Source organism: Ceratotherium simum, chromosome 9 (assembly GCF_057802395.1).
Source record: "Ceratotherium simum simum isolate JZ-2026a chromosome 9, ASM5780239v1, whole genome shotgun sequence".
Classification (NCBI taxonomy): Eukaryota; Metazoa; Chordata; class Mammalia; order Perissodactyla; family Rhinocerotidae; genus Ceratotherium; species Ceratotherium simum.
The window spans coordinates 6040679-6055105 of record NC_141908.1 but is presented as its reverse complement, the minus strand read 5'-3'; the positions used below and the strand labels follow the sequence as shown (position 1 = coordinate 6055105).

Genomic DNA, 14427 nt, shown 5'->3' with positions numbered 1-14427 from the left:
GAATAGTGCCTGGAATACTATAGATCCTCAGTAAATATTTGTTGGATGAATGCATATATTTAAAAATATATATTTATAGTTATGCTTTGTTCTTTCACTTTTGAAAGTATTTTCTGACAGGAGAAAAAAAAAATCTAATTTCTCCAATGGCCAAAATTTGCAGCTAGGGTGTAGATTCTCTTCCTGACTATATCACTAGAGTCATGAATTAAGGCAAATCTGTCACCTTTTTTGATCCTCAGTTTCCTCATTTGTTGTGCTCTATCTAGTCCTCCCCAGGGAAGGAAACACAAAGATGGGACAGCTGAGAGGAAAATTTAGCAATAACCCTCCTGTTTTCATATGTGTGTGTGTGTATATTTTTTTTCTCTTTCCCGTCCTTTCTCCTTGTTCCTTGATAGTCAATCAGTTAAAATAAATTGCAACTTTTATAGTAATTGCCAATAGGAGGAGGGGACCCCAAGCCTCAGTGGTATAAGACAGTGGTGGATTCAAAACCAAGTCTTGTGCTGCTATTGGAACTTCCAGGGTCTTAAGACACTCAGTAAGATTTGGTGAAACTACTAGATGGCAACATATACACCAGAAGCTCTGCACAAATTGGTTGTTCAGAAACCATCTCATTAGTAATGATGCTATTAATATGGCTACAACCTTGGCTTAGCCTATAAACAAAAATAATCCATGATGCCATTGAACTTTACTATGTGATCTAGATTGTAGATTAGGGAAGGAGAGGCCTGGGCAGTGCCGGGAGGAGGGGGAGAGGTAAAGAGATTTCTTGGACCCAAAGCCAACATTGGAAAACATATTTAAATACACAATGTTTCCCTCTTGTGTTGCCTGGCCTCACACACTGGGATGATCCACCTACGCTTACCCCAGTCTTAAAAGTGCTTTATGCTCTACATACACCTACCAGCCCTCTAAGCCACTTGACTATGGCTTATCTGAGCTAGAATTGAGAAAGAAAACAATTCATTTGAACTAGGTTACAATGATTTATAGCAGTTTGAAACTGAAGAAAATGGATTTATACCATTGAAAATTATTCTTCAAAAAGAAGACACTGGTTAACAGACATCTCTAACTGGAATTCTAGCTTAAAACATAATAAAGGGGCTTAAAATATTTTAGGCAGAGTGAAGAGTGATATTTTAGGGTGAGAATAGTCCTTCAGGCTGTCTACCCCCTGAATCACCACCCCCTAAGATCCTTCTGCTTTTCTTAATATCTTCCTTAACTTTTTTCTTCATGACCTACAGATTCTCAGAAGCTCCAGATTGTCTTTTTTCTTTCTACTTGCCTCAGTGACTTCCCTGAGGACTATAGCCGTGAAAGCAATTCAGAAAAAGTTGTTGCTATTTGTATACATGGGTAATTTGTAAATTATACGTTTGTAAATCAGGAGTTGCATGCAAAATTAAATCTTGACTAGGCAAATTTCCAACCTAGTAGCATCCTCAGACAAATATTTTTCTGCTTTAAAATGGTAAATCATGAAAAATGGTTCCCAATAAATATTTTTTTTAAATAAACACATATTAAGTGCCTGTTATGTGCCAAACAGAAACACAACAGAAATTTCTAAAGGGAACCTAGGCCTAACCCCAATAAGCCTAATCATGTATAACACCTCCCTCTCTACCTACATCTTTTTTTTTAGATACATTATTGTCTTTTGAATAATAATTCTAATTTACTGAAATATTCTCAATCACGAAAGAAAACTCCAACAGATTTTAGTAAACTAAACTTTGCAAAGAAAGAAACTGACATGGACAAAACTCAAAAATATTCTTCTGTCAATTATATAAATCAGAAATTGGAGGTTGCATACCAGCTTTGTATGGGTTACATGTCATTTTCAGAAGGACTTTGGCCCACGCAGTATTAACCTTCACAGTTTTATTTTTTTCATCCAGATCTTTGAATTTGAAACTTATGACTTCTCTTAAAACAAATTCAGAAGATATGGTAGCACTGGGGCTGGTCTCTGCCATGACAGAAATCAGTGGGAGGTAGGACAGGGCAACCTTCTTCTCTGGGCCAACACTTTCCCCTCGCCTTGGTGTCCACCCCTCCTCATATTCTACCAGAAACGGAGGACTAAGGTCAGGCAAATCATTAACAGGAAATTAATTTTTTATCTATCTATGAAATTTATTTGGTATAAAATCTGGCCTAATTTACTCAGTTGTGACACCTGCCTGATTTGTAAGCATTTGAGTTTGTGACCCTGCCTCTGAACATTGTGGTTAATCAGTATCCTGCTATATTAATAGTTTTTGCGAAAGTGTTGCTTACATGAGAGTATGTACAGACATAGATATATGTGTACAGATATGTATATATGCAAATACGTATATATGTATAGATACATAAATACTTATAAAAACAGAGAGAAAGACAAAGAAAGAGAAGGAGAGAAAGAAAAGAGAGAAGGGAAGAGAGGAAAGCAAGGGAGAATACATATAATATATATTCTTTAAGACATTTTCATGTCAGTTTCTGTGATGCCCTGTGTGCTATTTCAGGCTGCTCTGACTTGTGGAATGTCTTGTCTTTCAGATGGAACACCGTTTACCTGGTGGATTGGGCGGTCCAATGAAAGGCACCCTTACTGGGGAGGTGCTCCTCCTGGAGTTCAGCAGTGTGATTGTGGCCTGGACGAGAGTTGCCTGGATGTTCGACACTTTTGTAACTGTGACGCTGACAGGGATGAATGGTAATGGGAATCATGATCTTTCTGCAGCTGTGGAGGAATCACATTAGTTGATGCATAAAATTTCCCTCAAGAGAGAAGGACACAGATGAGAAATTCAATATGAACTAGGGCTCCCTGATGATTGTGGTTGTTTTTAACTTTGAAAATGGCCAGTTCTAGTGCTTTTAGGGCTATTGCTGAGGTTTGTAACAGAAAACATGTTGTCACATCACCACCTTCTTATATTCTGAATATTCCACTGTAAACAAAGGAATGGAATATAATATTTAGCTTTGTAATTTAGTCAGTGCTTCTATAATGTGTGGAATATAAGTTTTGGGAGAGAGAGTGAGGGAGATACAGATGTGTAATTATACAGACTGTTTCTTCATTGTCCCATTTCCCCATCGATGTTTCAGTCATCAGCCTACCCTTTTATGGCTAATAAAAATATAGGAAAGAAAATTTATATTTATTAAGCATCTATTTAATCCTTACAACAATCTATTAATTCTGTATATTTTCTCATTTTTACATATTAAGGTTAAGGAATGTAGATTACAGAGAAGTTAAATAATTTTCCCAAGGTCACACATATCTATTAAGTGATAGATCCCAAATTTGAACTCAGCTATATCTGAGGTCAGAGTCTCTCTTACTCTCCCACACCAAGTCACTTTTGTAAAATAAAGTTTAAAGTTCCCGTGTCCATTACATTTACTTTTCCTTTGTCTTTCAGGTGGAATGCTTATTTTTCACTGAATTGATTATGAAAATGTGCACAGAACGTTTCCAAACCCACCTTTGTTTTGACTTAATTTAAGTCTTTCTTTGGTTTTGGCTTTTGTAGTTTTGCTTGCTTCATCAAATGCTGCTCAAATACAATTAAGAATTCCTATGTCAAGCTGCTCTCAACCCAATTGAAATTTCTTTTAAGTACTTTTCCTTCAGTGCTCAAATTCATAACAGCAAAGGACTGTTTCGAAAGAAATTTAAGGTTGAGTCAAATCCTCAGTTCAGTGAGGAAAGGACCAAACATTTGGCTCCATCAAGTCCTCCTAGAAGGCTCACCTCTTCAGAATGCTGTGGGACTGCTTGGGCCCCAGAGCAAGTTACTTGGGTGCCTTCTCCTAACCTCAACATCTTCACCTGGGTAAAATCAGATGAAGGTGACTGGAGGTAGGATGGACTTCTCCATTCCACAGGCCCCAGTTTACCCTGCAGTGACCTCTATCACAGCATCATGGATGACAGCAAATCAAATATAACTCATGTCGCAGATGGAGACCATGCCTCTTTTAACATTATATCCTTTAAGACCTACTCCTTGTACAGTAGGAACTTGGTGGTAGTTAGCTGAATAGATGAATTCAGAAGATCTCTGAGGAGGAGAGGTGATCACAAAGTGGCATATACAAGCTTGAGAAATATATGTGGAAGGGTTAAATGGGTGTGTTGCCAGGAAACATATTCAAAATCTTCTGCAACCAGCAGCTTAGATTCACTTATCTTTTTGGATTCATGAATTCCCCTTCACTGTGCAGGATCTGAAATTTTTCACTTTATAAACTTGAATGGAAACACCTTCATTTCATTGTGTATAATCAGAGAAGCTGATATGGGAGGTAGAATATAGAGTCATTGAGAAGGGGAGTGTTTCTCCTCGTTACCTTCCACTCTCACTCCCTTTGTGGCTGAATTCGTGACCTTTGCTCACCGTTTCACTTCCTATGGTGTAGCCATTTCCCTAATAAGCACTGCTTCAGTGCCTTCCCTCCTAGGGAATAACTGACCAGGGCTTCATTTACTGAACACTGAGGGGAGTGGTAGAGAAGGGCACCACATCATTTGAACATGGAAAATGAGACCATCGTGTCGAAGTGCCTCCATACCCTCTTCTCCAGAACTTTCACTGATCATCTCTTCTACTTAAATTCTAGCCTCTCCCTCCTTTGACCCACTCACTAGTTCGCTAACTTTTGAACCCATTTTATGTTGACTTAACTTAATCATCTAGGCTGCACTCAGAGGAACTCTTCAAAACATCCCTTCCCTCAATTCTGGTGCCACCATACCAGTATTAGCATAGAAGTTATTGAATATTTCACAACCCTTTCCATTTCCTTTAGAGCCAGAGAAAAAGCTCCATCTTCTGCCACTTTCTGTAGCAAAGTGCCCTCTATCAGTACATTGGCATTTGATTTTAGATTTAGATTTTGTTCAACAACCAACCTACCAAGGATCAAAAGAAATGAACCAAACTTTTCTTCGTTAGGATGCCTTCTTCGCCTGTGGGTGTCCCAGAGTAACAGGTTGAGCATCGCGGGGCAAAATCCAGACAAGATCAGGAAGTTCCTTCTATCATTCTCATGAGGGAGCAGAGGCTGAGATTCTGATTTAACTCTTCTGGGTTTCATTCATTGTCTTAGGACAAGTCATATCCTGTGATAAATGACTCTGGAAAATAATTTGTTACAGAAGCAACTGTACATATTACTCCATCTGACATTTATTCATTTATTACATGTTTATCAAGTGCTTACTCTGTGCCAGGCTCGGAAGTCTGCTATACAGAGAAAGTCAAGGGCCTTATAGCCTCTGCCCTCGAGGAACTCACAGAACAGTAGAAAAGAAAAAGGTAGTTTTCAATAAATGGATCAGTGTGATGAATTTGCTAATAGAGATGAGTGAGCACAGATGTGCCCGGACCTGGGGTGGGTATGGACTGGGATAGTTAGATTTCAAGGAAAAGTGGCAGTTAAGTTTTGAAGGACCAGAAGAAGTTAGCCAAAGCTAGTGTAGTACAGGTAGGGGAGACTTCCATGTGCTCAAACATGGAAATGTGGAATAGTATAAAAATCACCACTTCCCCAAAACACAACTATATTAGTGTGGTTGTTACACAGTTTTCTTCTGTGGAATTTACAGGAGATGAAGGCAGGGAGGAAGGTAGAATTCAGGTCATGAAGCTCTTTGTATGTGAAGTAGCTTTGTCTGTACAAGAATTGTGGACGTAGAATGTACATTCAGACATGAGACCTGGCAGAGCCTTGTGAAAATGCATTCATTATTTTTCTATTCAACTCTATTATTTACTGAAGAAAGAAAGTACAAAAGCTAACACAATGAGATAGTTAATCATGTTTTTCAACGTTCTTCCAACCTCATTCTTGGCTAACATGTTGTCAATCTGGCTTTCCACACATTTCAAAGTTTTGTTTCAGACTGCATGTCACTTCTAGTATCACTGATGTTGTGGCTGCTTCTAAGAATCCTCGGATGTCTTTACCTTGTGAAACTCTCTCAAGTTTCTGCTCTTGGGTAAAGTTAATCAGAAAACTGATTTGAGCTGGTATAGCATCTAGTGGATAGCAGTTTAATATATTACAACTACTAAATGAGATTGTCATTTGAAAATATTACCTATCATATACTGAAGTGTTCTTAGTATTTTATATATCTCATATCATTATCCCAACAACACTTGAGGTTGGTTTTATTATCTCCTTTCCCAGAAAAGGAAATAGAGGCTCTGAGATGATAAGTGGCTTAAGTAAGGTCACCTGGTTAAGAGAGCAGACTTGGGATTCCAGCTGAATCCAAGGATGGTCTTGTTGACTACATCAAAGGAACTGCTAAGTTGGGATTTTGAGTCATGGCAGCCAGTGAAGATGCCAGAGAGACTTCTCCCAGGGCCTTTCAAATCACATCATGGCGATGTATATGTTTCTTTCTGCTAAGTCAGGCTGTTCAGGGAACCTCAGCCATCTTCCAAGCCTCTGGTAATTGATAATACTTTATTCAGTCTTAATAAATCTCTATAACTGAGTAACTTGCTGTCATATATTTCAGTGAGATCTAAGTAAATGAGGAAACTGAGTGTATGTTGTGGGGGTGGGTAAAAGTGAGGCAGCTCAGAAGATGGAGGTGGGTAGAGAGAGAAAAGAGAAGAAACTCAATTATTGCCAAAAGCACAACTCCCTCTTAGACTAAAGGGAAGCCTCAACTGGACGTCTGAATCAGGGGTACTATGGAGCTGACTTCTCAGGAGTTTCTATCCAAGCCAAACAACTAAACAGGAAGAAAAAAAAAGAAATGAAGAAACGTGTAATGAATAAGTTTCATAGTTAATGATTGTTTGTAGAGGAACTTCTCTTCAATTTAATGATTCACCCTGTAGAAATCCTCCCAACCAGGAGTTTTTTTGATCCAGCTACTTTAGACTGATAGACTATTGAGAGTAGGAAAAAAAACTCTGGTGATAGCTCCAGCCTACAGCCCCTGGAGATAGCACAGGAGAGTGGTGGGCTGTGTGGGAGGTAGAAAAACAGTTGTCTGTGTAGAGGGTAGAAGAATGGTTGGAGTGGCAAGTTGGAGAAAGCAGGGGGATTGTTCAAAGCATGCCTCTTGGTGATGGCCCTTGACCCCAATGAAGAGCTTTCTCATCCAAACAACCAGGTAGAACTAAAGTGAAGCTCTCTTGCTTAACAGCAGAACATTCTTTTATTTATTCATAAGAAACAGCAGACATTTTTATTTGATCTTTAGTAACTCTGTTCTTTAACTCTTGCCCTTAATGCACCCTGTATAAAGTTACATTGCACAAAATAAGAAGAGAAAATGGTGTAAGGTTTAAATTCTAGTCATCTGATCTTCCAAAAAAGGGATACTATTCTTTTTCTTAAAGAACAGGATATTTTTAGGGTTTTTTTTTTTTTTTTAGTAGGTGGAATCCTGGAGCTTCAAACCACTCTTTAGCCCTTGATTCCACTTCTCTGCCCCAGAGAAATTATTGAATAAACGGTGCTGAATCCATGAATGAACAATGGGTGAATGACTTCTATTGGACATATTTTTATCTCTCTTTCTTTTGGCAGGTCAGGCCACAGTTATTCTGGGATTAACTGATATTCACTTTATTCTTAGCTGTTACCCACCTTTTATGATCTCATAGGAAATATTTACCCAAAGTTTAACCTAAACTTTTTGCTGCAGATTAATTTTCTCCTGGCTATTAAAAAGAAGTTAGAATTGATCACTCTGCTCCAAAAGTTATCTTTTTATACTTTTGCCTTCAACTTTTGTCTTTAGTAAATTGATTTCTACTCCAGTCCGAGGACCTTGTCCTTCACAAAGGCCCTTCATTCCTTTCCCATGAGATTTAATGAGACAATTACCTTTAGGAGGATGCTTCTGGATATATCCAAGGGGTTTAGGGTTTTGCTGTTTCCTCATATAGGCTGTTCTTTGATCTCTCAGATCTCCTTTGATTTCTTCAAAACCTCCACCTCTGAGATTCCCAGACTTGGTGCAGTAAGGGTGGTATCCTAAGGCAGGGCTGGAATCCTGAAGCCTGAGAGAAAGCGAAGGATCACCTCAGGACATATTAAGGATCCATCTCTTATTAAGAAAATAATATTGTGCAATCTCTGCTGGCTGAATTGTATTATTCATTAATCTGTTAATGAGCTATTTCACTGCTTATTGAGTTTTTGAAGCTCCTTTGCCCCAAGTAGGCAGAAATTATGAAGAGTTTATCTGGGTTCTTACTCACTCAGTCCCTGAATTCCCACGTGCATCTAGCCATATAATCAGGGACAGCACCTTGCATGGGAGAGAAGCTTGGCACATGGTAGGTTCTTCGTGCATTAACTGCTCAGTGAATGAGTGAATGAAAGAATGAATAAATGGGTTTTTTTCCTTTCTCCCCATTCTCTCTTGCTAAACAAATATGCCCTCCACTTGGTAGTTATAGTCTGCTGTTTTATTCATTAAATTTTCACTTAAAGTATGTACCCTGGGGCAACATGATAGTGGCTTTTTTACATTAAGGATCCCATCACTAGCTTTCATATTGTTTTTAGGCAGTGTTTGTGGTATGTCTGATTGGAGAGAATAGAAGGCATCACACATTGAAGAGAAGAAGGAACAATACAAAAATGGGGAAAAAGAACTTATAACCAGAGGTTGAAAATTCAAGACCGACATATCATATCATTTGAGAACTGTAGAATTCCAGATGGAGTAAAATAGTTGATATTTTGCCAAGGGTAGTATTAAGGAGTTTTATTTATTTTTTATTCAATGATGCTCGCGTCCTATTATCTATTGGGAAAATCTCTAATCTAAGCAACTTAAGACCTGTTGGCTCTGGAAAACAAAACATAGCTGTAAAATACTGTGTTTTATGCTTGTAGGAAATAATTAAAGTTGTAGAACGAGGCTTCTATTACTTCAGGTATCTGTCAAGCTGTACAAATATGTTGTCTCTGAGTTGTCTGCAGAGTTGCATTATTTGAGTAATTGCAAAATGGTGAGTATCAGAAACAGAACTCAAAATCAGTATCAAGGTTAAGAGTTTACATTTATATAATACATTTTGTACAATATTTTGATGTGGACTATTATTGTATACCAAAATATCAAAATTCCATTTAAAAATGCAATGAGACTTTGGCTTCTATTTTAATTTGCCTGCTTGTCACTAAGTGTATGGCATTTCTCACCTAACAGTAGCTCTTACTAAGATCCAAATTACTTAGATGAGCTGCTCTTTTGTCTGTTCTGCAAGTTTGCTTACAATGGTCAATTCTGATCCACCAAATTTAGGTGTCTATATTTAATAGTGCATAAAAGGGATTATTTTTCTTGATTTTTTAATTTTAAGAGTTTTTATTACAGAATAAATATATTTTATCTTTATTTTTAAAAATTCAAAGATTTCAGAAATATTAAATAAATATTAATAAATATTTAAATTAAAAAGTAGAAGCTCCTCCATCACTACCACTTGGAATTCTCTTACTTCTACCCCATATGTAAAATATTACTCCTAGAGATAATAGTTGGGTAAGTAGGATACTTCTACATATGTATACTACATATATATACTTTCTATGCATATATAATATTTATTAAGATATGTTTGTTCATTTTTTACTAAATGTGAGATTAGGTTAAAAATATTATTGTTCAACTTGTTTTTTCCACATAAAATATGTCTTGGAGATCTTATACTTGGCATCATGAAATAAGCCTGAAAATGAATCAATCAGGTCCATTTCAATGGCAGCAAAGTATTCCATAGTGTAGCTATATCACAACTTGTTTTACCATTCCTTTATGATAAACATTTTATTTGTAAATGATTTTTCAGTATTAGAAAAAAACGCTGCAATGAATATTTTTGAGTCTTGATTTATACTTTTTTCCATTTTTAAAATTATTATTTCTAGGAGGAGGATTGGCAATAGATGTTAGCTCAGGGCCGGTCTTCCTCAGCAAAAAGAAGAGTATTGGCATGGATATTAGCTCAGGGCTGATCTTCCTCCCCGCCCAAAAAAATATATATTATTAGTTCTAGGGGCTGGCATAGTGGTTACGTTCACGCACTCTGCTTCAGTGGCATGGGGTTCCCGGGTTCGGATCCTGGGCACAGACCTACACACTGCTCATCAAGCCATGCTGTGGCAGTGTCCCATATACAAAATAGAGGAAGATGGGAACAGATGTTAACTCAGGACCAATCTTCCTCAGCAAAAAGAAGAAGATTGGCAACAGATGTTAGCTCATGGCCAATCTTCCTTACCAAGAAAAAAATATATATTATTTTACTGAATAGAATCATAACTTAGAATTAATTATCCACTTTTCTATTTTGATAGGTATGGCCAAATTGCTGCAGGGACTTAGGGCTGCAGCAGTCCACAAGGAATCAGCACTGGTCCCGCTGATTCTGTGAGGTGAAATAATCCTCTCCCTGAGGAGGTAGCTTTACCAGAGGAATATGCAGAACTCGCTAGAATCAAAACACGGCCACACAGAGAAACGTTAGTTACAACCTTTTTTGCTCAGAATTTGATTGGACCCTTAGCAGCATGTGGCTTCAGGGGACAGCTCTGACAGGACCCTTGTGATGCTTGGCTCCCCCTCAGCTCCTTCTTGCTGTGTTTGTTGTTTCTACCCTGCCTAGTGCTGCCTCCAAGGTGCATGGCAACACTTTCGGCCAACTACAGACGAATCCTAATGTCTCTGCATTTTTTTCAAAGCATAGAGTCTTCATCAGTAAGAAGAAAGAGGAGGAGGAGGTAGAGGAAGAGGAGGAAGAAGGAGAAGAAATAGTTCTATCTCCTTTGCAAATCTGCCTTGTAGGTGTTTACTGAAAATATCATGAACTAATACATGTAATACACTTAGAAACATACAATGTAGCTACTTTTGCTTGCAGCATCCTCGTTTTCTGGATGTAAAATGTAATTTATCTGTAAGTAATATTTTATTATGTAATAGGACAATCAAATCCTGGATTTGTCACTTATTAACTATAGAGCCTAAATCATTTAGCTCCTCTGAGCTTCAGGTTTCTATTTTATTAAAAAAAAACAAATCTATCTCTGGGAAGTACTGGCTGAGTTAGCAATCATTTGTGCATCTAGCAGATGTGCCATATAGTTGGTTCTCAAAATTTGTTAGTCACCATTTTTATTATTATTCTCTCTATTTTTACAATATCTTAAATAAACTGAGGCAACATTGATTTATAAAAGTGAAACTAATTTCTAATAAAAGTATACATACATATATGTAATCAAATAGATATGAGAATTAAATAGCACGCCAGAACAATCAAAGATATCATTCAGCCATCGAACTCTAGGTGGAATAAGGAAAAAACACTGAAGACCCTTCTCCAAAAAATGGGGCTGCCCTCTGAACATTCACTAGTAAAAATCATCATGTAATGGATGGATCTGCCTGCAATAGAAATAAACCAAGAGATTGCTTGTAAATGTGTAACTAAAGAGTTTGCGGACTCCCACAATTCCTGTCAAGGTGACCCATGTGTAATCTCAGGGAATGCAGGGCTGGAGAATGATTGCAAATTAGTAAACTGAAACCTAATCAATTGAATTGTATCTTGTGTAGAGAAAGCCTGTATGAAAGGAATGGGGATGGTCAGCCCGGGACACACGAAGACAGCTCAAGGAGTCAGGGCCTGGCACTGTTATTCCAGCACTGCCCAGAGAAGATGTAGACTAAATGTGGGAAACGGCTTCTACTCATGAGAGAGCCACTCTCCGTAGCAGCGAGACTAGGCCTGGAGAACAGGAGAGCATGGTGGTTACATACAGCAAAGGCTTTGCCGTTCAAATCCAGGCTCAAATCCTTGCCTCTCCATTTTCAAGTGATGCACCCTGAGGTTTTGTCACCTCTCTGAACCTCAGTTTTCTCTCCTGTACAAAGCAAGTAATGATTATGACATCATCATAGAGTTGTTCCAAGGATTAAATAAGATCGTGTGCAAAACTCTGTTTTAGTGCTCTCATGACCAGGAAAGGCAAGAGGCAGCTCCCAGACTCAGTTCCAGCCATGTGAGGTGCTCAGCTGAACCCCAGAACCATCAGTAGGTGCTAAGAATAGCAGCCCCAAACTCAAGCAATACCTCTAATTTATGGATCATTTTCTTTAGAGAGAACTCCTCTCTGTAAAAGGCAATTGTGGTTTTAAATAGCATTTTATTGTCCACTCTATTATGTTAAATATTTTGGAATTTGGACTCTACCTGTAAGAGATAGAGACTTAAAAGGTTTTAGGCAATAAAGCATGAATCATAGTTCACATTTGTAAGTATGTTCCTGGGAGTAGTATGGAGAAGAATGAGAGGTAGGAAGAGAAGAGAGAGATTAGCAGCAGGGAGCCAGTTTAGTAACCACTGCCAAGGCCTAGGCAGAGGTTCTGGGGCCTCAAAATAAAACTGAGGCCAGGAGGATGAGGATAAGGCAGTTGAATGGAGAGGTATAAAGAATGTGAGATGAGTGAAAGTTGTTGGTCAAGAATGAGGGAGGAGATGAGGGAAAGAGGGGAAGTGAAGACCTGCATGTGTGTGGCCTCAGTAACTGGGAGCCTGGGGGGAAGTCATTCACAGAATTAACACAGACAAGTAGGAGAAGCTGGTCCCTGGAAAAGTGACAAGTGGAGGAGATTTGGGCATATTAGTAAGAGATGACTATTGAAATGAAATGGTAATGTTTAGTAGGCAGTTTGTGAATATATGTTCATGAAAAAATGTGTATGTGTAGCAGGAGAGAAGGCAACACTGTGAAATGCTGCAACAAAGTGGAATAAGTTAGGGGCTGACTCTTCCACGGAAATTAGCAACTCAGTGAGAGAATTTTCAGTAGAGGGAAAGGAGACAAGACTGATTGTGGTAGTTTGATGAGGAAGAAGGAGAGGGGGAAGATGAGATGAGAGAGAGAATGCAGACAATTCTGTGAAGAAGTTTGGCTGTGAATAGAGAAGGAGAAAGAGAAGTAACTATATTGAGAGGTAGGGCTGAGGAAGGCTTAAGCATGCTAATCTAGCAAGCAGAAATAGCCAGGAGAGCAGGAGAAGTGGAAGGTGCAGGATAAAAGGAGAGCTTACCTGAAAGGGAAAGTGCTTTGAGAAGGCAGAAAAAATGGTATTGAAAATGCAGGATAAAATGTTAGCCATGGACAAAGAGGAGGCAAGTCACGGTGTGTACAGATGGGCCCATGTTTTAGACATATTGCTGATTAATGTCAAGATTATTGTCTACAAACATCTACCTGTTCTCCAATGGAGCGAACAAGAATTACACACACAAGTCAATATGTGAATAAATGTCAGAAAGAATTATGCAAAAATATGTTATGACAGAAGTTCAGAGAAAGAAAGAAGGACTTAGAACGTTTGGGGACATTTTTGAAGAGGAACTGGATTTAATTTTGGTGAAATTTGAAGAGTTTGGAGAACACAGTTGATGTGTTCTAGAAACTTAGATATATATATATATGGGAGTCATCAGTACCCAAGTGGCCTTGAATCACAAGTGTGTGCTATACAGTCCAATAATTTTGACTTTTAATCTTGTACTTGCTTCCTGAATCCTACATCTTTGCAGATCACAATCTAGATGGGTAACTTTTAGGGCACTCCTGAATGTTTCTTTCTTTCATATGCAAAGCATGCTCATCATTATGCCTCCAAAAGTCTACATCTGTGGTAGTATTTTTTTTAAATCAGTTTTACACCCATAAAGTCTTGAGGACCATTTTAAGTTCTTACCAGCAAAGTGACATTGGGTAAACTTTGGCTGGGTTCATATACCAAGATCTGATTTTGTTTTCTTACACATACTTGAGAGGAGTCCTATGGTTTCAGATTACTAGAGTATTTATAGGAAAAATATAGTTTCTGAAATTTTAAAATATGTGCCAAGGGGCCGGCCCCGTGGCGTAGCGGTTAAGGGCGTGTGCTCTGCTGCTGGCGGCCCAGGTTCCGATCCCGGGCGCGCACCGAGGCACCACCGCTTGTCAGGCCATGCTGTGGCGGCATCCCATATAAAGTGGAGGAAGATAGGCACAGATGTTAGCCCAGGGCCAGCCTTCCTCAGCAAAAAGAAGAGAATTGACATGGATGTTAGCTCAGGGCTGATCTTCCTCACACACACAAAAAAATATGTGTGCCAAAATTGTCTTGTTTTTCCTCCCATGTTTTTATGCTAGGAACTGAAAACAGGACTCCAGATATGATCTGGTCAGTGTGTGACACAGCTGGATAGATATTATCTCCTGGTGTGGACTTGTATATGTGACCACAGTCAATGCTTGCATTTGCTTTTGTTGGCAACCAAGTGACCTTAAGCTCATTTTGAGCTTTTTGTCTTCTAATCCCCTATGTCATTTTTATCTGGACATCTT

The 14427-nt window shown here is 38.5% G+C and overlaps 1 protein-coding gene across 3 annotated transcripts in view; it reads left to right on the top strand.

The window, feature by feature from the left end:
• The window catches only part of CNTNAP5 (contactin associated protein family member 5), a 760035-nt gene that overhangs the window by 608317 nt on the left and 137291 nt on the right, over positions 1 to 14427 (top strand). For all 3 annotated transcript variants that reach the window (XM_014782496.2, XM_087435029.1, XM_087435030.1), the window contains one exon: positions 2572 to 2728. In XM_014782496.2, the coding sequence (XP_014637982.2) occupies positions 2572 to 2728 (157 nt within the window). The remainder of the gene's footprint in view (positions 1 to 2571; positions 2729 to 14427) is intronic.